This window comes from Lacerta agilis, chromosome 10, assembly GCF_009819535.1.
Source record: "Lacerta agilis isolate rLacAgi1 chromosome 10, rLacAgi1.pri, whole genome shotgun sequence".
Lineage (NCBI taxonomy): Eukaryota > Metazoa > Chordata > Lepidosauria > Squamata > Lacertidae > Lacerta > Lacerta agilis.
This window is the reverse complement of record NC_046321.1, coordinates 42,310,026-42,335,065: the sequence shown is the minus strand read 5'-3', so window position 1 is coordinate 42,335,065 and position 25,040 is coordinate 42,310,026. Positions and strand designations below refer to the sequence as shown.

Sequence of the window (25,040 nt, the reverse complement as noted above, 5' to 3'; positions counted from 1 at the left end):
TGAGAATGCTTTGGATTTTCATTCTTTACATCAACAGTAACTCAAGGCACAGGTATCCTGGCGAGGTTCACTAAAAGCAAAGTGTTTGTACCTCTGCTTCTCCCTCTGACACTCAGCTTGTGGCATCTAATTAGTGGCAAGCCACAAAAACCCACATATCGTGGACAGCTGCAGTTTTGTTGATGCAAATCAATGTATCACTTCCTCTTCCTGAATACCCAAAGTTTTCCTGACTTAGTAGTGTCATGCAATATGAGCTACTGTCTATAATCATGGGGGCAAGGGGGATTGTATCTAGGGATCTCCCTCCAAATGTGAGACCTGATCAGTTGATACTGGGATGGCCTCTATTCTCATTATAACACACTTTCTGTCTAGAAAAGGGTCCAAACTTGCACTGGGATGCATAATGCCGCTTCGTGTGAGGACGTCCTGTTGGGAATCCTAAGCTATTGACTGCAGCATCAGTGCTCTGAATGCCAATGCATTGTTCTGTTTTACAGTCTCGCCAGCCAGTCTCCTTCAGCTGCCTATGACTGAGTGAATTACACAAACTATGTAGAACCTGCAGCCACTTTTACATCTCTAAAGGAGAAAGCCAGAAGGCTGCTGGGGCTAGTTACAGCATCATTGAATAAGACATATCTAGTTTCCTTTCTAAGACTGAAAAATTGGGCTTTACAAACAAAAGCAGTGTGGGCAAAGCTCCAAGAAGTTTTTAGTACACTGCTCAACAACTTTACAGCAGGTGCCCTTAGGAGAATAATGCACAGATAAGTTCACTTGGGTTGTCTGTTTGGTTTCCCCTCTCCCTTTCAACAGAATGATTTGAGAATTAGTTTCGGGTGACAACCATTTTGCCAACCAGGTGACAAAGCTGCCTTAAAAGTTAGCTCTGTCTCAGTCACAGGTACAAACCAACAAACTAAGCCTCATGCCTTTTTATTTTTAATGACGAATATGTGTGACTCTTGTGTGATTTCAGTTTTGTTAATCAATTGGTGGGGGGCATTAGTGAGAACATTCTTTCCTGGACTATTTGGTAATTCCATAATGAAGCACAAAGACACAGCACAAGTGTAAAAGAATGCAATTACAATTTTCAGAACAAAAATGCTGGGGTTTTTTAACAGTAGAAGTCGAACAATGGCACTGTGCCTGAAGCAGTTGCATCAGGTGGCATTTGCAGCCACTTAGGGAGGGGCAACTGACATTGTGCCTCTTATGTGCCCATGCACGCTGCACTGCAAAACTTCTGCAGTTTTGCGGTTCCCTCCCACCCTTTATCCAGTATGGACATTAGCTGGTTGTTTTTCAGGGGGGCGAGTAGAAACCTTCTGCATGTCAGCTGGTTGGCTTTGCTGGCTGGTTTATTTCACCTGTTCTGTACTAGGTTTCCAGCAGATGTCCTTTTTGGATGGTTGCTTTTAAACAGGTTAATTGGCAACATTGGCAGGAAGTTAATAGGCAGTTAAGGTTCAGTGACCACTCTTGGGTACCTTTAAAGGTAAAGGGAGTAGACGCAATACCTTTCAGAACCATTGGACCTGCTGGCAGGGTAAAGATGTCCTTTGAAGCCAACCTGTAAAACTCGCTTGCAGTTATGGTGCTCTGAGAGGGGATGAAGCAGTACTTCCTCTATATTCACCTGGAAGGCGGGACTTAAGGAGCAGGGTAGATTAAATACTAGCTCTTACCCCTAGCAGAGGGACGTGGGTGACGCTGTGGGTTAAACCACAGAGCCTAGGGCTTGCTGATCAGAAGATTGGCAGTTCGAATCCCCGCAACGGGATGAGCTCCCGTTGCTCGGTCCCAGCTCCTGCCCACCTAGTAGTTCGAAAGCACATAAAAGTGCAAGTAGATAAATAAGTACCGCTCTGGCGGGAAGGTAAACGGCATTTCCGTGAGCTGCTCTGGTTCGCCAGAAATGGCTTAGTCATGCTGGCCACATGACCCAGAAGCTGTACGCCGGCTCCCTCGGCCATTAATGCAAGATGAGCGCCGCAACCCCAGAGTCGGACACAACTGGACCTAATGGTCAGGGGTCCCTTTACCTTTTTACCCCTAGCAGTAAATTCCACCATCACGAGACAGGATTGGTATGAAGTAAGAACTCCACAATATTAGTTAAAATAGAAAAGCCCTGCTCAACAGAACACAGCATTTAAAAATTGATGTATTTTCTCATATAACTGTTTGGGTTAATAGCCAAAAAGTATTTTTTTTCTTAGTTTCATGCATTCGCTCTTTCTGACAGAGGATTATTCTAGCAACAATAACTATTATAAAAGCTAACTATTTTCAAAGCAATAATAAACTGGATATCCAAATGCATTTGAATTCTCATGCGTAAGGCTGTTCAGACAGCTGTAAAATCTGACTCAGCCTCTTCAGTGGCCAGTCCTTTAGTTAATTTAACCGAGGTTCCTGTTTACAGTCCATTTGCTCCTCCGTTGTCTCAGACAACGAGATGCAGCCAAGCAAATAAAATGTAGGTTATGGTTTAGATTTCTGTCGTGTTGCTTATTTAAAAATGGAAGCATTGCTTCAGTTTGGACATGTGCTAAAGCATTCATACCAATAGTTTTCCGCTGCTGCTAGTATAGCACTTTGGGGAACAATGTTGCCACTACCAAATGTTAAAAATCAATAGAATTTATTATATTTTTAACTAGTAGAAGTTGTGTTAGTCAGAGTGGCTATCGTGAGTATACAAAAATCGATGCAACTTGGGAATTTGCATTGTTTTGAAATTGCGTTTATTGTTTGTTTTATAAGATTTATACACTGCTTGATTAAAAATTTTAGTGTGGTTTACAAAAAGATAAAACAATAAAAAAGCAACCCCACTTTTAAACACACAGGAGTTAAAATACTAAAACATATTAAAGTTCCCTCATCTTCCTAAGCATATGGCTAGGCTTGTTGAAAACAATAATCTTTTTAGCATGTCCAGAAAATAATACAGTGAAGGCACCTGCTTGATCTCAATGGGCAGGGAGTTCCAGAGTTCAGGTGCTGTCACACTAAACAACTGACAAATGCGGAACTGGTATTATGTAGCACCTGTAGTGGTGCCAATTACACTGATCGATGCAGTCAAGTGAGCGCATGTGGGGTAAAGCGATCTCATAGGTAAACTGGTCCCAAGTTGTTACGAGCTTTATATGCCTAGAGCTTGGCCCAGTAGTAAATCTGTGCACATCTCTGAGCACAGGTGTTATAGGCTTGCAAGGGCTAACTTCTGTCAGGAATTGTTCTGCAGCATACATTTATGATGGTTGTATGTGTTTGGCTTTGTTTGTTTGTTTTAAATAAATCTGCAAACAGCCCTGTACCCTGAAAGGTACGTTAGAAATGGGTTTGTCTACTTATAGAGTAATTCACACTGATACCAGTGTGTTATAAGAAAAAACTGCTCCTTTTCCCTTATGGGGTGCCTAAGAGCCTGTATAGAATCCTTATGTAGGTTCTCTATCGGTAGGAGAAAATAACAGAGGCGAACCAGAGAATACTAAGAAGCAAAGCAGCTAGTAAGTCTGATCTTGCAACAGGGTGCTCACCAGCCCCCCTCCATGCAGGAGGGATGAGGAACTCAGAACAAAGGTGTGCAAGCCCTTATATAGACTTTTGAAATTGCCACCCTATAGCTCAAGACCCCCCCCCCCCCCATACATCATACATACATCACAGAAGGGGCGGTCTACAGCAGAATCCTGTCTGGCAGGAAACCTGTCAATGGGTTTACCTGGCCATTCTTTTGTGATGATAAATACTTAATTTCTGAGTCCAGGTCACAGGTTCACCGTATTCATACCCAAATGTACCCTTAAGGCAGGATTTCTGAGCACACAGACAATGGGGAGGCGTTTCCCATTTCCATCCAGACTGCAGAGGAATATTTGAGGTCGCTGAAAGAGTCAAAATGGCTTTAGGACTGTTTTCCTGTACTGCTTCAGACACGTGGTTTATATATTTATGTATGTGTTTACCTGGTACATTTATGAACATTTATTTTGTATCTTGGACCTTGTAATTCTCATGACAGTGGGAACTTGCTTCTGAGTAAATATGCTTTGCTTTTACTGAAAATCAATTAAATCGTGAGATTCAAAACCTAAGGCAATGAGAAGTACAGGCAATCCTGGCTCTTCCAAGGAGAACCTCAACTGCAACCTGAACTAGTTCATTCATTATTCACTATACCAGATGGGTAGCAGCGATTTAAAATAAAATAATGACCACATAAAACCAGGCCAACCCATGGTTGAAACTTTCTTTTGTCCCACTGACACAAATTATACTAAAGTGAACAATGCATGGAATAAAATTGGTGTTAACTTTTCTTGACTACTGTAGACCAAAATTCTCTGGACATTCACAAAAATCAGTAAAACACACAGATGTGGTTCGATAATTATAAATACAGATGTCATAAAAACACAGAACCTAGAATATAAAGTATCCTACACCCCTCCCCCAAACCAGATCAGCCCTTGCTATCTATTTATCTTCTCTATCTATCTATCTATCTATCTATCTATCTATCTATCTCTTTTTAAGGGAAAGCAATTTGGGTGCACATTTAAATGCACCAAAGCAAATAATTAAAATTAAAAGTGCTGGCTGAATTAAAAGGTGGGGGAAATGGTGGGGAAAAAACCTGGTGGGAAAAATGGCCATAATGTGGGTGCACCACATTGCATTAGCTAGTGGCAGGTCAGGGGTGATACTGCTGAGTGCTGGAGGCTGTCTTCAGGTGCTTAAGGTGTTTTTCAAAACTACTGTTTGAAACAGCCCATGCTTCTCCCTTAAGAGAGCAGGTGGGCAGTGCCTCTTCCTTGCTACCCCGCTACTGTCAGTGATGTACCGTATTTGAAATGAAAGTTGACATGACATTTATCAAATTCCTCTGATACTTTCCCCCAGCAGCAGTTAACATTATTTTAAGAAGCACGTGTGTAACACAGAAAGGCAAATGATCATCAACTCATTTCCACATGTAATTTCTATCCCTTCATGACCAGTTGGCTTTTTAAAGCACAACACTGTGAAGGAACGTGCACAATTTTTGTAACCATGTGCTCTCTTGTAGCTAATGAAGCTTGTCAATTTATCTGTGTGCTTTCTATGTCTACGGGGGGAAATTCATGTCTACTGGGGCAAATGTAAAGTTATGAAAATAGTAGCCAATCTGCATTCTGTAATTTTGCATTGTTTGCTACTGAAGCAGAACAGGTTGGACAATTAGGCATGCACTGCAAGCCAGGTTTATTGAAGCAAATGCGTTTGCTCAGCTGACGGTAAATGGACTGTGTAGTTACAAAATGTTTCACACGGAATGTTAATGATGACAAAACTGGGCTCTTAAACAACTCCTTCTAGCCCTGGTGCTTCCAATATAACTGTCCTGTGTATTTTAACATCCAAATTAATTCCACATAAAATAAAATCTATCTTTTTTTGTTCTAACCCTGCAGACGTCTGGCAGGAAATGGCTTGACACACATCCCCAAAGGAGCATTTTCTGGGCTTTTCAGCCTTAAAGTACTGTAAGTAAACCAACATTTCTGTGTGCTTTGTATAAAAGATCTCAGGGCCTAATACTAAAGCCCTGAATTGTTCATTTTGATCAGAGTATGATCAGAAAAAGATGGTTAATGCTTTTAGAAAAAATAAGGCATTTGCTTCATTCTATTAAACTTTGAAACTTTGAAAGATGGGTGATGTCCCAAAATGAGTTCACTCATAAAGTTCATGTCTCTGTATAATATCAAATAAAGATCTCATTTTGTAATTGTTTCTTTAACTTCCTACAGAAGGGCAGGTTTTAGTTCTCAAAGTTCAGAGACATTTCCAATGAGGATGGAAAAAAGGAGGTCACTTTTATTTCTATTTATATGGGGAGGAAGATGGACAAAATGAGTAGATTAATTACTGCAAATACCATAGTATTTAAGAAACGTAACGCCCATATCTTATGTTATTTCTTGGTAGATGTAGTCAGATAAGGATAAACTTAACTGTTAACAAACTTAACTTTGTTAAACTGTGAAGTACATTCCAAGCAGGTCTTTATGAAACCAAGCAGGTTTTAGCTTTTGGCTGAAACATATTCCTTTTGAGAAGCGGAGTACCTTATCCATGATTGCACCCATTGTGTGGAATCATCTTCCTTCTGAAGTTAAGCAGCTCTGCCTTTGACTATATTCTTACACCTCCTTGAAACATACTTATTTAGCAAGGGCTCTGCAGATGTGTAATTCCAGTTTTCGTTCTTATTTTTCTAGGTTGTTTTTTCTAAGCTGCATTTTATTCTCTGTGTTCTTATGTATTTAATATTTATTAGATTTCTATACCGCCCTTCATCTGAGAATCACAGGGCAGTTTACAATATAAAAACACAAAACACATGCTATAGTAACAAACAAAAACAATAACCCTACAAACATAACACAGTCCAAAAGGCCATATATTGTTTAGTTAGCCAAAGGAGAAGAGGAGTGTTTTCACCTGGTGCCTAAATATATGTAATGTAGCTGGCACAGGGCTTCAGATGATGACCACAGGGTTCAGGTAAATTAATATGGGGGGGGAGGTGGTCCTTAAGGTATTGTGGTCCTGAGCCATTTAAGGCCTTATAGGTCAAGACCAGCTCTTTGAATTGGGTCCAGAAACTAATTGGCAGCCAGTGCGTTCAAGCCAGGATTAGCATTAAATGCTCAAATCATCTTGTCCTGGTGATGAAAGTGGCTGCTGAATTGTGCACTGTCTTCAAGGGCAGCACCATGTATAATGTGTTGCAATGATTTAACCTAGAGGTTATCAGAGCATAGACAACAAAAGTTAGGCTATTCCTGTCCAGGTAGGGATGCTGCTGGGCCACTAGCCAAAGGTGATGGAAGGCACTCTGCACCCCCAAGGCCTCAAGCGACAGCAAAGGATCTAAAAGTAATCCCCAAGCTGCATACCTGCTCCCTCAGAGAGAAAGTAACCCCATCAAGAGCCTCAGTCTTATCCAGCTTAAGCTTCAGTTTGTCGGCTCTCATCCAGTCCATTGCAGAGACAAGACAAGTGCCTCACCTGCGGATGTAAAGGAGAAGTAGAGCTGGGTGTCATCAGCATATTGCTGACAATCTACTCCAGAATTCCAGGTGATCCCGCTCAGTGGTTTCATTTAGATGTTAAACAGCATAGGGAATAAAACTGAAATATGAGGAACCCCGCATTGAAGACTCCACGGGGCATAAGAGTAAACCTCAAGCATCACCTTCTGAAAACAACCATCCAAGTGGGAAATCTGGACAGCTCTTTAAATGATGAGAAGAGGCACACACTTACATTTTATTAATTTATCTCATTAATATCTTACCTTCCTCCATGTATTTCTCTCCCCTACCCATTTTATCCTAAAAACAACCCTGTAAGATAGTTTAGGCTAAGAGAGAGTCTCCCAGCTATCCCCACAATGCTACACTGGCTCTCAAATTATACAAAGTATTGGTTTTATCTCTATACCTTGCTTTCAGAATATGGGTAACTAGCAGGTGGTACACTCTGTTTTGGAGACCAGATCTCACATCCATGTTACTAACCATTTTCCTTCTAGGCGGGTTATACCAGTGTAATATACTAAACACTGACCTCTGGTTTGTAGGCTAAAATTGTTTAACTCTCTCTCTCTCTCTATACAAACGCAGAATGCTTCAGAATAATTTGCTAAAGCAAGTTCCTGCTGAAGCACTCCAGAACCTGCACTCTCTCCAGTCTCTGTAAGTATATACATATACCCTATAATACACTACATGGTTGTTAATGGTGATTATGCCAAAGTATGTCATTGTATAACCTCTGCTCTCATTAATTATAAAAAATAGCATAATCTGAAGTACAAAGTGACACTACATGGCAGAAATAATAGTATACAAATGAAGCACAAGATCACAACTTTTTTCAAAGTATAATTCTTACTGCTTAAACAAAAAAAATAGTTGAATAAAGAATTGCTTCCCTGAGCATTTTGGTCTCTCTTTCAGATAGAACAGATTCAGATGTACTAAAGCCCTCCATTGAGAGTGTCCCATTCAATATATATTAAAATAATAAATGTACAATTAGTATTTTATGCCACAAAGGCATAATCTCTCTTCCTCTTGTGTTTCAAAGACTGCAAAACAAGGGTTGAGCAATGTATTGCACCTGTGTGTCAACTTAGAATTCTGTCTTATCCAATATTTTACTTTAAATGAAAGTAAGCCTACGGTCCACGTGATTGCTGAAATAAATCTGACAAACGAGACCCAACGAATACTACAGCAGAAATGCATTTCGGAAAGAAACTTTCATTCCAATTTTAGTGATTTTTAAGTCTGTGCTTCAGGCTAACCTGTGTTGCTTCCTCCAACAACCTAAATAGTAAGTGTTTATTTATATGATAAGCCATATAAACAAAGGGTTCTTTGTGGTGTTGAAAGAGAGTCGAATTTTCAACAGAGTTTCTAAATAAACTATCTCACTATCTCTCGTTCTTTGTTGCAAATGCCTTTCCAGAAGATAGAAAAGAGGAGGCGAAGGAGAAAGAAGGAGAGAAAACCGAGAGGTTGTGTTGACTGTGTAAGGGTGTTTGGTGACAAAATTAAAATAAAAAGAGAATGAGAGTGGTCAGTAGGAACTTTAAACAGCTGTGGAGCAGACAGCAGATAGGAATGATAAGTACATGTACAGAGGAGGCTACTATCAGTTGAAAGAGGATCGTTGGCAAATGTGACCTTTTTGAAGAAAAGAAAACCAGGATTATTTGTTTCTTCCAAAATGAGTTAGTGCCTGTCTGATAAAGGTGTGCATAGATTCAGTTTCTCGTTTCATACAGCCTAGTAATTTTCTAACCATAAGGTGATTTGCGTCTTGGTTTCCGATTTACAATGAGGATTCCTTTGAAACTATTCAAAACCGGGGAAACCTTTTCTTTTCTTTTTTAAAAAAGGAGTTGAAAGCCTTAAAATCCAACTAGGAGCTTCTACAAAATGGGAGCTTTCTTTTAAGGTATGACATGGTTTAGAAGTTAGTTCATTTGAAGGTGTTTTGTTTGAATTCTGATGGCTTTGCCCCAGTTTGCTCATATGCCAATCTTATTGCTTGTCTACAGGTTACCCGGAATTCTACAGCTATGCCTATTCTTCCATCTAGCACAAACAGATCCATTTGGCCCCCTGAAAAGACACATTCTACTCCCAAATGCAGAATTAATTTACTAGATCACCATGGGGCAAACAGGTTTTCTTCCCATCCCTCCTTTTACCAGTGTCTGAGAGGATGATAGGCATTTTGGACTAGGATGAGTAGGATAAGTAGCCTATTCCTTTAAACCACCAGGCATTTATGACCTAGATATTAATGGCCAGTGCTTATTTAGATCAGGGGTAGGGAACGTTTCCTGGCTGGCAGGTCTCATAAAACAGAATTTGCATGAAGGTACTGATTTTTTAAATATCTCTTGGGAACATGGGAAGCTGCCTTATACCAAGGCTGACCATTGGTCCATCAATCTGTAGCCTCTGCTCCAGCCACGTGCTGCAATGAGATTCTGCATAAGGCAAGGTGGGTCAAGTTTTCAAGCTCTGTTCCGCCTTCACTTGAAAGCCCTCTACTAACTGCATCCTTATGCTGATTTGTATATAACTTCCTCTGCAAGTGCTGAAATGCTGGGACTGCCTGCCCCACAACATTTAGGAACACTGGGTTCCCAAATGTGACACTGGGTTCCCATGGTTGCAAGCCCATCTCTTCATTGCCCATCCTGACTTTGCTTGTACCAGCCATGAAAATCTATTGACCTGTTGTTGTTGCTGCTGCTGCTGTAGCAGCAGCAGCAGCAGCAGCAGCAGCAGCAGGGAGTAGGGGTGGCCTCTTAGTTCATGAGCTGCTTGAAGTTGCATCCTGTTAAAAGGGAGCACTGTGCATTAGGGATGCTTGATTCCCCATGTGCCAGAGAGGAAACAGCTGGGATCCTGAAATTGTGTCTGGAAGCAGCTGCAGAAGCGGGTTTCGGACCCACAACCAGGGGATAGACCCAGAAGAAATATGAGAGCCCCAGAAAGACTAAACCTGTGAATTAATTGAGATGCACTGGGAACTGTGTAAAAAAAAAATCCCAAGGATCAGGAACTGGGCTTTTTGATTTACTCAAAAGGAAGAATTCTGGGGAAACTTCTAAGCAGTCTGTGTACTCAGCTACACAGCTGCAAATAAAATGTTTTAAGTGTGTTGTAAAGTGCATGATAGAAATGTGACACTAGATCGTGATGGTGAGATATGGCAAATTCAATATATTTTTCAAGAAGCATTTTCAGAACATTTTTTATATATGTCTAGATTCCACCTGTGTGTGTGGAGGCAGACTGGTGTTCATGCTCTTTGGACTGTGGGGTAATTTACAAAAAACAAAAACAAAAAACTCTTCCTGCAAGCTCAACAGTGATTTTGAAATCAATTCAATATTTTTAAATTTTGATGCAACATATGCCTATGTACCGGTATTTAGCTGTCCACATGGAACTCTTCCTCACAGGTAACAACAGTGTTATTCAATCAGGAATGTGAGAGACATCCAGAATTATGTGTACAGTGGTACCTTGGTTCCTGAACTTAATCTGTTCTGGAAGTCCATTTGACTCCCAAAATGGTTCGAAAACCAAGGCTTGGCTTCCGATTAGCTGCAGGAGCTTCCTGCATTCAAGCAGAAGCTGCATTGGACATTCAGCTTCCAAAAAACATTCGCAAACCAGAACACTTACTTCCGGGTTTGCGGCGTTGGAGAGCCGATTTGTTTGGGAGCCAAGCCGTTCAAGAACCAAGGCACCACTTTGTAATGGAAAACACTGCTTTTAGTTCTGCCACTTTATCTACTCCTCTGGTTCTTAGTGCGTGCCTAAACAAAACTATATTCGACTTCATTGAGCAGACGGTTGCACATGAAAGTTCAGCACGATAGAGCATTTGATTTATCCTCAAACTGCAACAGACTAATAAGGCTATTTCCTGGAATATTTTCCATGTGATTCATGGTGGAAATTTTTCTAGTGTCAGGTGCACATGCGCAGATTTTGTATAGCATCTCTTTAAGAATTCACAAATAATATGAAAGGTTTTTTTTAAAAAAAAATCACCTATGAAGGTGATCGTGAGGAAATCCTACCTCTATACATCTCTTTGGAATGCCCCAAACTGACATCTAGGCCTTAGATGAAAGCTAAGAATAGCCTCTGAGCATCTTTAGTTCTCATTCCTTACTTCCTCCTTCAATGCCCTTTATGGCTTCTCAGATCCTGTATTTTCTCTGAGGTGAATGTACTTCATGGCTGTAGCCCAGAAATTGCACTGTAGTAGCATAAGGAATCAGTATTTTATTCCTAGATATAACGAGAATAAATGAGAAAGACTGATTGTCATAACTCTTAAAGTATAATATTTTCTACATAAGCTGCAGAGCATATGGCCAGAGCACGCACAATTTGTTATTAAAAGTGACACTAGATTGCATTCCTTATGCTTCGTGAATTCTCCTTGCAAGATTTGGACATTTTAAGTGAGTTCATGATCAATTTCATGTTATATTCTTGCTTATATGCTATCTATAGTAGGAAATAATAAAAAAGTATCCCTAAATTGGCCCTCTTTTGAGCACAATAGCTGCTTTTAAACTTTCCACATGTTAGCCATATATTTTAAATTATAAATAAGGTACAGTTTATGAGCTAATGGATTTAGCTTTGAAAGTGCCAAAACTTTGATCAGCACAACTAAAACAACTGAATGAAAACGTTAAGGTTTTCATTGCATGTTTTATAGATCAGCATGCATTATTTACATTATGACAGGAAGCACAATCACTAATGAAAAGTTTTATTATCTGTAACTAGAAAAATGGTACTTAGGAATAAAAGAAAAGATTAGATAACAAAGGAACATTTGTGGCGGTAGGTTTTAAGACTGCTTTGTGAACTCTTTAACTGGGTTGCATTTTCTGTAGTAGTACATGCTACAGTAGCTTCTTAGCTTGGCATGTTAAAAATTAACTTTGCTGGATTTGAATGGGAAATTAGTACAGTTACTTCTGTATAGATGTGTACAGCATGCTTGCCGTAAGCTTAGGTATATATCCTGTAACATTTAAAGGTTTAAACTTAATACGCATAACTAAACTCTTTAAAAAAAAAAAAGATGAATGACTCCAAAGGGCATGCAGAGTGCCCACCCTCCAAAAAACTGTGGGATGCTCTCTCTAGGGAGACCTGCCTGTTGTCAACATTGATATATTTTCAGTACCAGGTCAAAATGTACTTCCACACCCAGGCATTTAGCTGTTAATTTTTATTTTGTGAGGTTTGATGGCTTTGTTAGTGGCTGTTTAATAGTGCTTATACTAATGTTTGCAGTGGCAGTTGGATGTTTTATTTGTCTTGAATTTATATAGGATTACTTTTAGTCAGAGATTCTTTTTGATCCTACCTACTTTTATTTTTATTATGTTTTCTGTTCCAATATATAAATCACCTTGAAACTTTATGGTAGAAGTGGTTCCTGCAATGTTGAGGCACAGTCTGGATAACACAATTGGTTAGTGTGGGGAGCCAATACAGTGGTACCTCTGGTTACATACTTAATTCGTTCCAGAGGTCTGTCCTTAACCTGAAACTGTTCTTAACCTGAAGCACCACTTTAGCTAATGGGACCTCCCTCTGCCACTGCACCGCCAGAGCACGATTTCTGTTCTTATCCTGAAGCAAAGTTCTTAACCAGAAGCATTATTTCTGGGTTAGAGGAGTATGTAACCTGAAGTGTATGTAACCTGAAGCGTATGTAACCCGAGGTACCACTGTAATGCCAAGGTTGCAGGTTCAATCCCCATATGGGACAGCTGCATATTCCTGCATTGCAGAGGGTTGATGTTCCTCAGGGTCCCTTTCAACTCTACTGATTCTATTATTCACTGTGGGAAATGAAAATGTAAGATGGCTTGTAGCTGCTTACAACCAATTGCTGCGCTGACCACTGGTGCTCTTACCAACTATACCTCTGCCACCAATAGAACAATTTAGGGCACAATCCAAAGTTGCTGTTGCCAAGAAAGTAGGGAGGGGACAATTGGGCCCAGCCCTGCAACAGCTCTAGGCAGGCACAGCTGTTGGGTCAAGATTGGCCCAATGGTATCTCCTGACAGCAAAGAGACCAGCTCAGGATCCAGCGAATCTTTGAATAGCTCAGCCCTGCCTCTGCCCCTCCCTCGGAATGTTCCATTTGTGGTGGACTCTGCTGATACTCCAGCATGTGGATGGAGGAGGTCAGCACCACCCACGGAGCATCGCTTGGGTCACTTCCTGGCAGAGGCTAACAAGAAGCTGGCTCAGCTGGTAGAGCTTAGCCAAAAGGTGCCTCCACTCCATCCAACACCCACCCGCCCCCAACAAGTCTGGTGTAAGAAGGGTTTGGATTGCTCTGCAAGTCATTACTTTGAATATTTCAGTGGAGACGGTGCACAGGTCTGTGCACATTTAGGAGTAGTCAGTGAGGAGGGACTGCATCACACACCTGGCCTCTGATGCTTACCAGGAGAGAAAGGGGTGCTGTGATGGATGTTGTGTAGGCACATTGATGCACTCACACAGCACTGACCACCTCACCTTCTCCTAGCAAGTGGCAAGACGTTGCTGCCAGGAGGTCAGGTGTGCAGTGGTGCCTCCTTTCACCCATCACTCCTGTGCACATTAAGGACCATTCCGTTCAGCAAGATGACACTTGATGGCACTGCAGATGACACTGGAGCTGGCCCTGAAGTAAATTATTGTAAAATGCAGACAGCCCATCATTTATTGTTTAATTTAAGAGGGTTAAATCTTGATTTTATTGGTGCCTTGGTACAAAGTATGCCCGCTGCTCATGCATATCATGCAGGCTTATGCCTAATGTCCTGCAATCCCAACTACCGGTAATATAAGCAGCAGTGCTAGAAGAAAGAGATAGGTCATATATAAGGCAGGATGTTAGCCCTGCTAGAGAAAAACACACACGTGCGAATTGATTAAAGAAAAGGTTTTTAAAATGAAGCTTTAATCAGTGTAACTGTCAAGCTGGTGAACTCTAAAGTCCTTGGCTTAGACAGAAACGTCACACAGACAAGAAATGCCTTTCTGACTAAATGCAAAGAAACTTTGTATTTCCATTCAAAGTATATCTTACTTGGAAACGTAGCACAAAATATTCTTGTTGCCTTTGCAGAGGGGGAATTTCTAAACATTTCCAGCTTTACCCATTTGTTGACAGACCTTGTGAGCTGTTTTGGAAGCTTTGTCCCTGCAGCCTGCCATGTCAGTTTTCATATTGAAAATTTAATTGTAAAAGGGCTTTGACACTGAACTTTTATAAATTTGTTCCAACTGACCTTGTCTCAGTTATTTGCCAGCCTGGCATAAAGCCACAGAAATTGTTATTTGTTCTCGTGCAGTAGGTAGAAATACTGTGAACAAGTAGATAGAAAGGACCTGACATTTTACATGAACGAAAATGAAGAAGCAGCTTTAAATAAAGAGATTAACAGGCCTGCCATAAAGCCCAGTTTCTTTCAAATGAGCTAGCTGTGCCTTGTACAAGATTACTTGGTCTGCTTGCATTTTTTTTTAGTTCAGTGAAAAAAGAAAACATTTAAGCATATTTTTACTTCATCTTTCTTTCTTTTTTTGTATCATTTATCTGGACATAACCTATTTAGCCTGCAAAGTATTTCCTAAACAACGGAGCTGGTTTGGACTTCTCTGTAAACCTAAACCATACTTGAGAAGAGAGCTAGTTTGGGCATCACTGTAAACCATGGTTGAGATGGGAATGACTCAGAATGAGCCTTGGGCTTGTGTACCAACAACCTACCTCCCACCAGTATGGCTGCAAGAAGAAGACCAAAAGCTTTTGCTTTCATTATTTTATTAACTGCAGCTTGTCATTTTTTTCTGAAGCAGATGACGTGTGGTTAATCTCAACTAAGCCTTGTTTGACAAAAGGCAACTTCAGCCCATGGGCTTTAACCACAGTGTAAAGTTAGAATGCAACACTAAACTGCTGTTGATAAAAAAATGGAAGCAAAACTTGCAGTTGCTCCCAGAAATACCCCACCTCCCAGTGCTGTGTTTTCCTCTTTCTCTGCCTAGTTTATTATTCCCTTACTTTCTGAGGAACTCAAAGTTGCTAGCATGTAAAAGTACTCTAACAATATTTCAAATATAATAACCAAATTAAATCCAGTCTCAAAACCACAAAAAATCCAGTAATAATTCCTATGTAAACAAGTACCTGATAGAAAAAAAAATCAGCTCTGGGTTCCTTCATCCTTGCCCAGGAAGGCTTCAATTCTATGAAGCTCAGAAGGTAACTAACTCTTTTGTGACTTTTTTAGTTGATTCATTGAAGGCATTTCATTCCTATTGGGCTTAACCATTTCTTGTGGTTCATTTCTGAGACCGCTAATCTAAAGAACAAAGCCCCCAATGGTGCAATAGGTCCGGCTGTTAATCGGAAGGTTGGTGGTTCAAGCCCACCCAGGGATGGCCATAGCTGTCAACTTTCCCCCCTTTTTAAGGGAAATTCCCTTATTCCGAATAGGATTCCTCGCAAGAAAAGGGAAAAGTTGACAGCTATGGGGATGGCTGTGGGCAGGATTCCTGCATTGCAGGCAGCTGGATCAGATGACCCTTGGGGTCCTTTCTAACTCTACAATTTCATGACTCTATGAAAGAAAACTACTACATACTTTTAAAAGGAGCAGTTACTTCCAACTGTAATGTTGTATCAAATATTGTTCCTTATGCATTTTGGTTTTGGGTCCTTGGGTTGTGCTATAACACCTTTTTCGCTCTCCAAGCAATGTAATTCAATACATCTATGAAATCCAGTAAAAGGAATATTGATGCAGATACTGGATAGACTATAGATTTATTTATTTTTTAAGTCCTGCTTTCCTTTAAAGAGGGATATGACCTCTGACCCTCCAGATGCTGTTGGACTCCCAACTCCCATCAGGCCCAGACAGCAGCAGCAACAATAGAGTGCCACAGGTTCTCTATGCCAGGTTTAAAGGGATGAGCCCTGGATTTATGTCCCTGTCCTCCTTTTTCCATCCCTGCAAGTGCAGGAAAGCGAAAGACTGTTAAATGTTTGGATGCAAAAGCAATGGAACTAGGAGCAAGTGAGGTAACAGGATCTGCTGATCACACTGTGCTGGAACCTTCGTTTCAAAAACCACCAAAGAATCTATCTTAGCTGCTAAACAGTGCTGAGAAATTACATCTGCTGTGCTGACTACCTTATGCAGTAGCAAATAGACTGTGTGCATTGAGGACTTTTGTGGTTTTGCTATAAGCCTGCATTGTTTGTTGAAGGAAACTGGTGACACCTGCACTATGGCATTGTGGAATAAACCCTGTTGCTTTTCTTCAGGATTCTACAATTAGATTAGTTAAGTGGTCTCAGCACTGGATTTAGGGGCGGTGCAGGTGGTTCCCCCCCCCCCCACAGGGTGCCAAGCTGAGGAGGCGCAAAACTATGATGCAGTGCACTTGAGAGAATGTGCAAAGCAGAAGGCAAGAGGAGGGAGGGTGCCAAAAATGTGTATTACATTTTTGTATTAGTAATACAAAAATGGTGTATTACTAAAGTCCACCCTGGTGGACAACCTGGTGCAACAACCAGAGCCAGCAATTAGGAGTTCTTTCGTGCCTTTAGATTCACCTCAGGAAGAACATTGAGTTAAGGTAAAATAAAGAATTTGCTAACTGAAAAGGGACCTTTAATTGAAAGTTGGATTTGGAAAACATATGAGGAAGGATGATTCAGTACCCCTCCATTCTGTCACACATTTACGTTTCTGTTACCACCGGTAGAGCTGCCCAGTACCACACATGGAGAATGGGCCATCACCTTTATATTTAAAACATTGATTCAGTGAGGCAATTTATAATAGTGCTAAGAATGGCAAGTCACATTTTTATTGTAGCCCTTTCTAGCTTACAAAATGGTTTATGATTCTTAACCCGTGTGCTTTCAAGATAGAAATGGCCGGTTGGAAGCCCACAAAGCTGAATCTGGTCCATGAAGCAATTCTCTTCCATATCTGGCCCACAACAGACGTTAATCAATGTGTGATTAAATGTTTACAGTTGTTTGCAGCACACAAAAGGGAAGATAAAAGAAAGTATTGAAAAACTGGGATATTATTATTCTCAAAAGCAGAAACTTGCTGCTTGCTCCCTGTTAGATTCATTCATTTGCAGATTTTTCTCCTGCAAAATAATAATAATAACAACGTTTCTGGTTTGTTTTTTTTAGACGCCTTGATGCTAACCATATCAGCCTCGTGCCCCCCAACTGCTTCAGCGGCTTGGTTTCACTGAGACACCTGTGGTTAGATGACAACTCTCTGACAGAAATTCCAGTGCAAGCTTTCAGGAGTTTGCCAGCGCTTCAGGCAATGACACTGGCTCTGAACAAAATATACCACATTCCAGATTACGCTTTTGGAAACCTCTCCAGTTTGGTGGTTCTGTAAGTTTTCATTGCATTTCAAAGTGTAACATTTGAACTTTGTTATTTGCATCTTGAAGTAGTTGGTTTAATATAAACTGAATAAGAGAGAAAGAATGTGCTTTCAGTAGATGCGAGCAGCAAAAATGTGACATGATTGATAGAGCCAAAAATTGGTTAACAGTTGGTTAATGTGGCTAGTTGAATGAAATAGATGTTGAGATTGTAAATACTTCATTCTTCACTTTGTTCCTGAATCCTAACACACACACACACACACACACACACACACACACACACTCTTGAATAATATGGCTTCTTTTGCCCATGTAAAAAGATACAAAATTCGAATTCATTGCCATTTGCAGTACTGAAAAAAATGCTGGTGAATAAGCTTTGATTGCACTTGCTGTTTCAGTAGAACAGATAGACACTTGAGATGCAATGTCTGTCACTTGACTGGATCACTTTAAAAACAATTTATTATGGGTTTCAAAAAGATCTCTCCCGTCACCTATAGAAGCACAAAATGGAATGATACAAATTATTATCCATATGTAGATATTTGAGTCTACATGCGGTGAAAAGATCCAGACTGAGCTTTCCGAGTCTGGTCTTCCCTGGTCTACATGTCCCATCACCCAATAACTACATGCAGGCCTCTAAGGAATTGTGACATTCCATCATGTGTAGGCCCAGATGTGCAATCTTGATACCACAGCGTCATAGTGCAGCAAAACATTTAGCCTCAGCCTACATGTGTTGGATTCCATGTACATAGGCTGCTATATGGATGTGCTAATTCAAGATGTAGTGTTGGGGAGAATAGCAGGCACACCAGGGGGTGATGGGAAAGCATGATTCTGATGCTCTCGTTGTTCATAGATTAAAGCCCAAGGCATTTGGGCATGTGAGGCAGGGGTGTAGCAAGGGGGGCGTAGGGGGCGACCCGCCCCAAGTTCCATCATGGAGGGGATGACAGATTATCAAGGAACAATTACTGCCCTACTAGGGCAGTTAATAACTTTTTTTTTAAGCCTGCTCCAAAGGTCTTACCTTACTATACTAGGGATTATATTTCATGCATATCGGTTAATATCTTGACCCTCCTCCACCAAAATAGCTGTTTACTTGGCTGTTTTCCTATGTCATGAGGGCTGAAATTTCAGTTCAGTAGAGCACTTACTGTTCCCAACCCTAACCCTGTGGAAAGCCATCTAATTAGACTTTAATTTGATTTTGAGTTGTTTTTAGGAGGTAATTTAATTATTGTTTGATTTTATACCAATGTTATGTATCTGATGTTAGCCACCCTGAGCCCGACTTCGGCCAGGGAGGGTGGGATATAAATAAAAGTTTATTAATATTATTACTTGTTATTATTCCTTTGTAAGAAAATATAAAAATAATGTAAAACCATTTTTGCGGGGGGGGGGGGGTGACAAGAAATTTTTCGCACCGGGTACCACCTGACCTTCCTACGCCTCTGATCTGAGGCAACACACTCTCTGCCGCTCCTGCAATGGAGGGGAGGGGCGTGAGGCTCTGCAAAGCACTGGTTACCCCCCTTTCTCTCTCCAAAATACAGAATGGGTATGGCCAACATGCAAAATTCATGGGCTGTGATTATGCTAATAGTTATTTAAAAGAAAAAGAAAAAAAGAATATATTGTTCTTTTTGTGTCATATACCCAAATACTATACATGCTTTTGACACTATCCTTTCATATGTATAATTCACATATAATCCCCCCACAGAACCCTGTCTGAAAGAGCTATTGCTGAATTCCCCCTTGCCCTGTTACTTTGCAGTTTAAGCCTGCATAACTCAGCAAGTTATGTAACACTTCAGGTCAACATGAAATCTGATACCATCTTCAATGGGAGAAAAACTGGGCCTACTGTCAATAAAAATGTAAATGTAATAGTAGCTTTTGGCAATGCTGTTTTGGGGGAGAGGATATGTTTAATATGGGAGACAGGCCTATTTTCCATCAAGGTTGTGGTGGGTGTGGTTTGTTAGGTTTCAGTAGTTTTACTCGGGTTTACATTTTTTCTGAAAATTTTGTATAGCTATGCGGAATTTGTAGTAACCCATGGAATTTGTAGTAACGAAAAACACAATCGCCTATTATAGAAAAGCAAAATGTGCTCACTTCAGCAGCACATATAGAATGATAACAGAGAAGATCTTGAAAAGCAAAACTTTTGCGCCACCCCACTTTCAGCTGGAAACGAGGCTAGGAGAAGGCGGGGGGGGGGGGACATAAACAAAACTTGGGTATAGCTGGCTTGGCTCAAGACAGCTTGAGTGTGTAGCTGCAGTTCCAATTCAACAGCAGGCAGAGGAACCTCCCAGATACAAAGACATTGTAAACCGTGGAACCTAACTTGGCATAAATTTTAACTGTGATAAACTGCACTGTGTACAAACAAATAGCTGATTAATTTATCCAAGCATTCTTGCAGGTCTACATGCACATTCCTTGTGTCATATATGCTTAATTTTTTTAATTCCTTCTCTCCCAACCTAAACATTTTTTTAGATACGTGTGCTCTAGAAGTTTGTTTTAAATTACAAACATAACCTGCCTAGTTGCAGTATACATAAACCAGACACTTAAATATTGGTTTTGCAACTATTGCAACTATACCAATTGAGTCCGTAATTTTTAAATCAGCTTTTTAAAATTTATTTTTATTGAAGATTCTCTTGGTTTACAAAAGTATGTGCAATGTTTCTCTTTTTTTCTTCAAGTAACATTTTTTTGCAGATCAGTTTCATTTGTTGAGACATTAGGAAGAATTTTAAATTAGCTTTTAAAGGCAAAGGCCAAGTGAAAGCTAGTGGAAAGATGGGAAGTGGAAAGCATTCCCTCTCATTTCCTACCTTTGTAAGAACAGGACTTTCAGATTTTTAAGCATCAAAATGTTTTCTTTTATGTCTACAGTACTGCATGTTGCTTGTTTTTCTGACTTGTGTTCTTAATGTTCTAATGCAGGCATCTCCATAACAATAGAATCTACTCCCTGGGAAAGAAATGCTTTGATGGCCTCCACAACCTAGAGACTTTGTGAGTTGACCTTTTATTTGTTGTGCTTTGTTTTCAGTGTTTTCACTGACATTATGCAAAAATAAAAAAATAAAAGGCAAACATTATTTTGGGATTACTACAGGTTCAGGATGAACATTTGTGATGACACTATAAAAGTAAATTTTGGTGTCTAAATTTTTTAATTGTTTTTTCCTATTAGTAGACAATGCTTTTTTTTAAAGTGTGTGTTTTCCAGTAAGAGTAAGTTAGGAAACTGTTTTATAAAGCTTGTAGAACTCAGCTGTCACTCTGGCATACTCAATTGGGGAAGTGGACCTAAGATTATTTCTTGGGAATAAATTAACTAAGCACAACATCATAATAAATACTGTGGATGGAGTGTTTACAAATGCTCATAAACATTTCCTACTCATCTCCTACTCTTGAAGTTCTATGAAGTTATAGACCTATAAATACAATGCAGATAAAATATTTCCTTGCAAATATGAATGAATACTCTATAATTCATTCATATATCTAATATAGCTATTGTGATTTGATTTTTTTTAACATCTAGGGATTTAAATTACAATAACCTGGATGAATTCCCTGTCTCTGTCAGGGCACTCAGAAACCTGAAAGAACTGTAAGTACTTAATGCAAAGTTTCTTAGAATCCCCTTTTCCTCCTGTAGATTGCTTTGTTTCAAATACTAATTGCTTTGCTAGCATAACTGTATATCCATGTTTGCTAGAAGTGCCAGGACTAGCAACACATCGTTCATACCTGGGGGGTGGGGGTGGGAATCATTCTGGCTTTCCAGCTTCAAGTGCACCTTTTGTTGCCTTAGCTGGTAGTATTACAGAAGCTCTACAGAAGCTTCTTCTCCTCATGGCCAGGACTTGGAGCAGTGGCAGAGCTTCATGCGGGTGGGGGGGGGAGCCGAGATGGAACCCTACTGGGATCGCGCTGCCCGGGGCGCCCCGCCCTTCCTACGCCAGTGACTTGGAGCCTCACTTAGCTTGACTTGACCACATCACAGTGAAAGAAAGGTGAAAGATGGAATCCTAAACACTTCTGCATTATTACTGGACCCTCCTCTGCATACTTCTGAAGATTAAACTAGGGCAGCTATGTAGCCAAGCCAGTACGAACTAACTAGTCTACTCTGGGAGATTGCGAAATGGCCATTCTGAGAGTCATAGCAGCCAAACAGAAGACCTGAACTTTGGTATATTGGTTGAGTTGTATCCAACATTTACCCAAAGTAGACTCACTGAAATGAATGAATGACCATTAATTGGTCTACTGTTGAGTAGAGCTTGGGGCAAGACTGAATTGATTGTACAGAACATAGGCAGTATGTAAATAATGACATTATTCATACCCAGTGGAGACATTCTACTTTCTAGTATACTTCTAATGTAATTCCTGACATTGTTATTTTTTTGATCCTCATAGTTATGAGGTTTTTCTGGAACTAACATGCAGATTTTGTTTCTGTTGTATTTGGGTGGAAGATTGGGGAATATGATTCTTTACATTGCGATGGCATGGCACTAATATTGGTCCCATCAAAAAGCAGATACAATAGGCAAGATATGCTTTCAAGGCATTCTGTATTGTGTTGTGATTTCTGGAGGTGCCAATACACTTCCCAAAAGTTTGTATAAAATGTACTCAAGCAAATCCAATAAGAATCATTTCTTGATAAGTTGGCTTTATTGACCATGTCTGGTTTTTTCGCCTTCTTAACATCAACTTGGAGTATAGGAAAGATAAATGTGGCTTCCTGGTACAACCGATAATAAATGGTGCCAACCTATTAAGAGAGGACAAGTATTTTAGTGTGGGGAAAACCCCACTTACCTCCGTAGTGTTACACACACAGCTTTTTCACTGAAAAGTGAGGTCCATCTTGCCTGTACTTCCAACCTAGGAAGACCTATGTTCCTCGGTTGGGTCTGTGGTCCAGATGCCTTAGGAATTCAGGTAGGGAAACCCTGGGAGTGGTGGTAGTCTTTCTTGCACCTGCTGCAAAAAATAGCTACAACCTGAGCAGATTTCTGTGGTGATCAAATTTGTTTTGGTATGGGATGGGGGGACTGATCTTCAGCTCTTGCACAGCAGTTTATTTTATTTAAAAGGTTGTCAAGTGTTTCAGCCTTATTCAGCCAAGCCACTACATTAAATAAATTGCATTATTCCGGTGAGGTGTCTGCAGTTTTAGCCTTGAAACATCATCCATCAGACTTATAAATTACCCACAGAATTTCTTCCAGATCTGGAGGTCAATTGGAACCATATCACAAGGCCTATATTGATAATGAAAATATTTTGCTATTTTCACTGGCTATTTAAAAAAAAGAATTGACCATTTTTTGTGGTTTAACAAGGATTCTTGATTCCCTTGTTTATAATGCCATTGAAAGAACTTCAGTGAAAACAGCACGGTAACGTCCTAAATTCTGGGAATTCATAATGTGAGGTGAAAAGGGGTCTGGAATGAGACTGATTCACCTCGTTTCCTTGTGGCAAAATACACAGAACAATTAAATGGGTATAGGGGTATTTTCCAAGTCATCATGTCTAACCTTTTGAACTTGTGGGATGGGTTTTAACGGGTAGGAGGGGATTTATTTGTTGCAATTTACCCCTCCAGGCACCCACATGTTTGAATTGAACAGGGTTTCAAAATACCATAATAGGCAGCAAAATTAAAAGCATAGGAATTACCGGTAGGCTACAAAACCTTGTTTTGAGGAAGTCCAGGTATGAAGTAAGCTGGCTTCTCCCCGCTTAAGAATTTAGCACTATTGAATGAAACAGAATTGAATGGTCACAACTACTTTTGGTTCCGTTGATTTCAGTGGAAAGTAGTCAAGGCTAACTTTTGCCCAATTGTATACATGGTGTTTTGCCATACCATCGCAGCACAATCTTACGCATTTACTCAGAAATAATTTCCCTTTATTTAATAGGCTTTACTCCTTACTCCTTAGCATGTATGTTTCGCATTGCTGCCTGAGGCAACGATTCTAACCCCACTTACCTCGTAAGCTCCACTGAATTCAATAGGACTTATTTCTAAGTAGACATAATCAGAATTGAACTGTATGTTCCTGCATTTGGTTGAAAGCCATATCAAAGCATTCCAGAGTCAGAAGGCAGCCATTGGCATCAAAGCTTTCCTGCAGTTCTTTCCCTGGTTGTTTGACTGACTGCTGCTTTGACTCCACAAAGGCACATCCCACAAGCAGATTTCCAGTACTGATTCCCCCACCCCCATTATATGTACCTCCATGAACAGTATGGGTGTCATTTAGCATATGGGAACATTTTCCATATTAAAAATTATTTGGACCAAAATTCATCTGAATTTTGCCCATTACTGCCACAAGAAGTATGTATTTCCAGATGCTACCAGAATGGCCAAAAGTGCATCTTGTAGACATCAAAAAGAAATCATTATAATCAAGATGAATGATATTTGCGCTTGTAACAGACCTTATCAATCCCGAGGCCTTTGAACATAAATTGTGATATCATCTGGAAGGGCTGCCAATGAGGTTAGGGCCGCTTCACACACACGACATTTCCCCCTGTTCAGCAAGCAGCTCTCAGATCCCAAAATCCAGGCAACACACACACAGAGCTATAATCCAAAAATCCTCAGCAATGACTTCATTTATTTACATGGTGATTCATAAGTAATAGCCAAAGAAAAGAGAGAGCAGGTTCTTTCCAGAGTGGCATGTCTCTAGTATGACAATTGCTAGCAATTGAAAATGTTGCCAAAGCTTTGCAGACAGCATTTGAACTATCACGGTGTTTTAAATACAGTCTGGAAGGTTACTAATCCACAAAAATAAATAAAAAATACTCACCTGGTTGGGAGAGTTCTGGCCCTCCCACAGCACCCAACTATATTTCTGCTCTCGGCCCATCTTCCATCAGTTCACTCACTTGCCCACATGCAATCCCTTGTAGCCTCTGGCTACTAGGCTAGTGCTTAAACCAGGGCTGGGTCACTAGTAACCCTCCAGATGTTGCTGAAGTCCAAATTCTGCAAGACCTGGGCACTGACCATGTTGACTGGAGCTGATGGGAGTTGGAAGCTAACAACATCTGGAGGACCACACTTTAGCCACTCCTAGCTTAAACAAAAGGCTCGAGTTTCCTGTACAGATTAAATATAAAACTATAACACAAATTGTACAAGATGATGCCAGCAAAGCCTTTTCTTCTCATCCTTCCCTCCATGACATCTCCCCAGCCAAGCCTGCTAAACTCATTTTTGCTCTTAGGATACCTTTTGTTTCATTTCTCCTCCATATACTGAACTCTGTGGTGCTCTGCCTGAGATTTAAAAACTTCCATCTTTGACTGTTAAAGTTCTCCTTTCATCTTTCCCCTCTGACTAAAAACTCCCAACTGTTC

The 25,040-nt window shown here is 40.3% G+C and overlaps 1 protein-coding gene across 1 annotated transcript in view; it reads left to right on the top strand.

Moving 5' to 3' along the window:
* The window catches only part of LGR5 (leucine rich repeat containing G protein-coupled receptor 5), a 66,242-nt gene that overhangs the window by 23,545 nt on the left and 17,657 nt on the right, over nucleotides 1-25,040 (top strand). Inside the window, exons 3-7 of the mRNA XM_033161931.1 lie at nucleotides 5,481-5,552; nucleotides 7,701-7,772; nucleotides 17,371-17,586; nucleotides 20,568-20,639; nucleotides 21,178-21,246. Of these exons, the coding sequence (XP_033017822.1) occupies nucleotides 5,481-5,552; nucleotides 7,701-7,772; nucleotides 17,371-17,586; nucleotides 20,568-20,639; nucleotides 21,178-21,246 (501 nt within the window). The remainder of the gene's footprint in view (nucleotides 1-5,480; nucleotides 5,553-7,700; nucleotides 7,773-17,370; nucleotides 17,587-20,567; nucleotides 20,640-21,177; nucleotides 21,247-25,040) is intronic.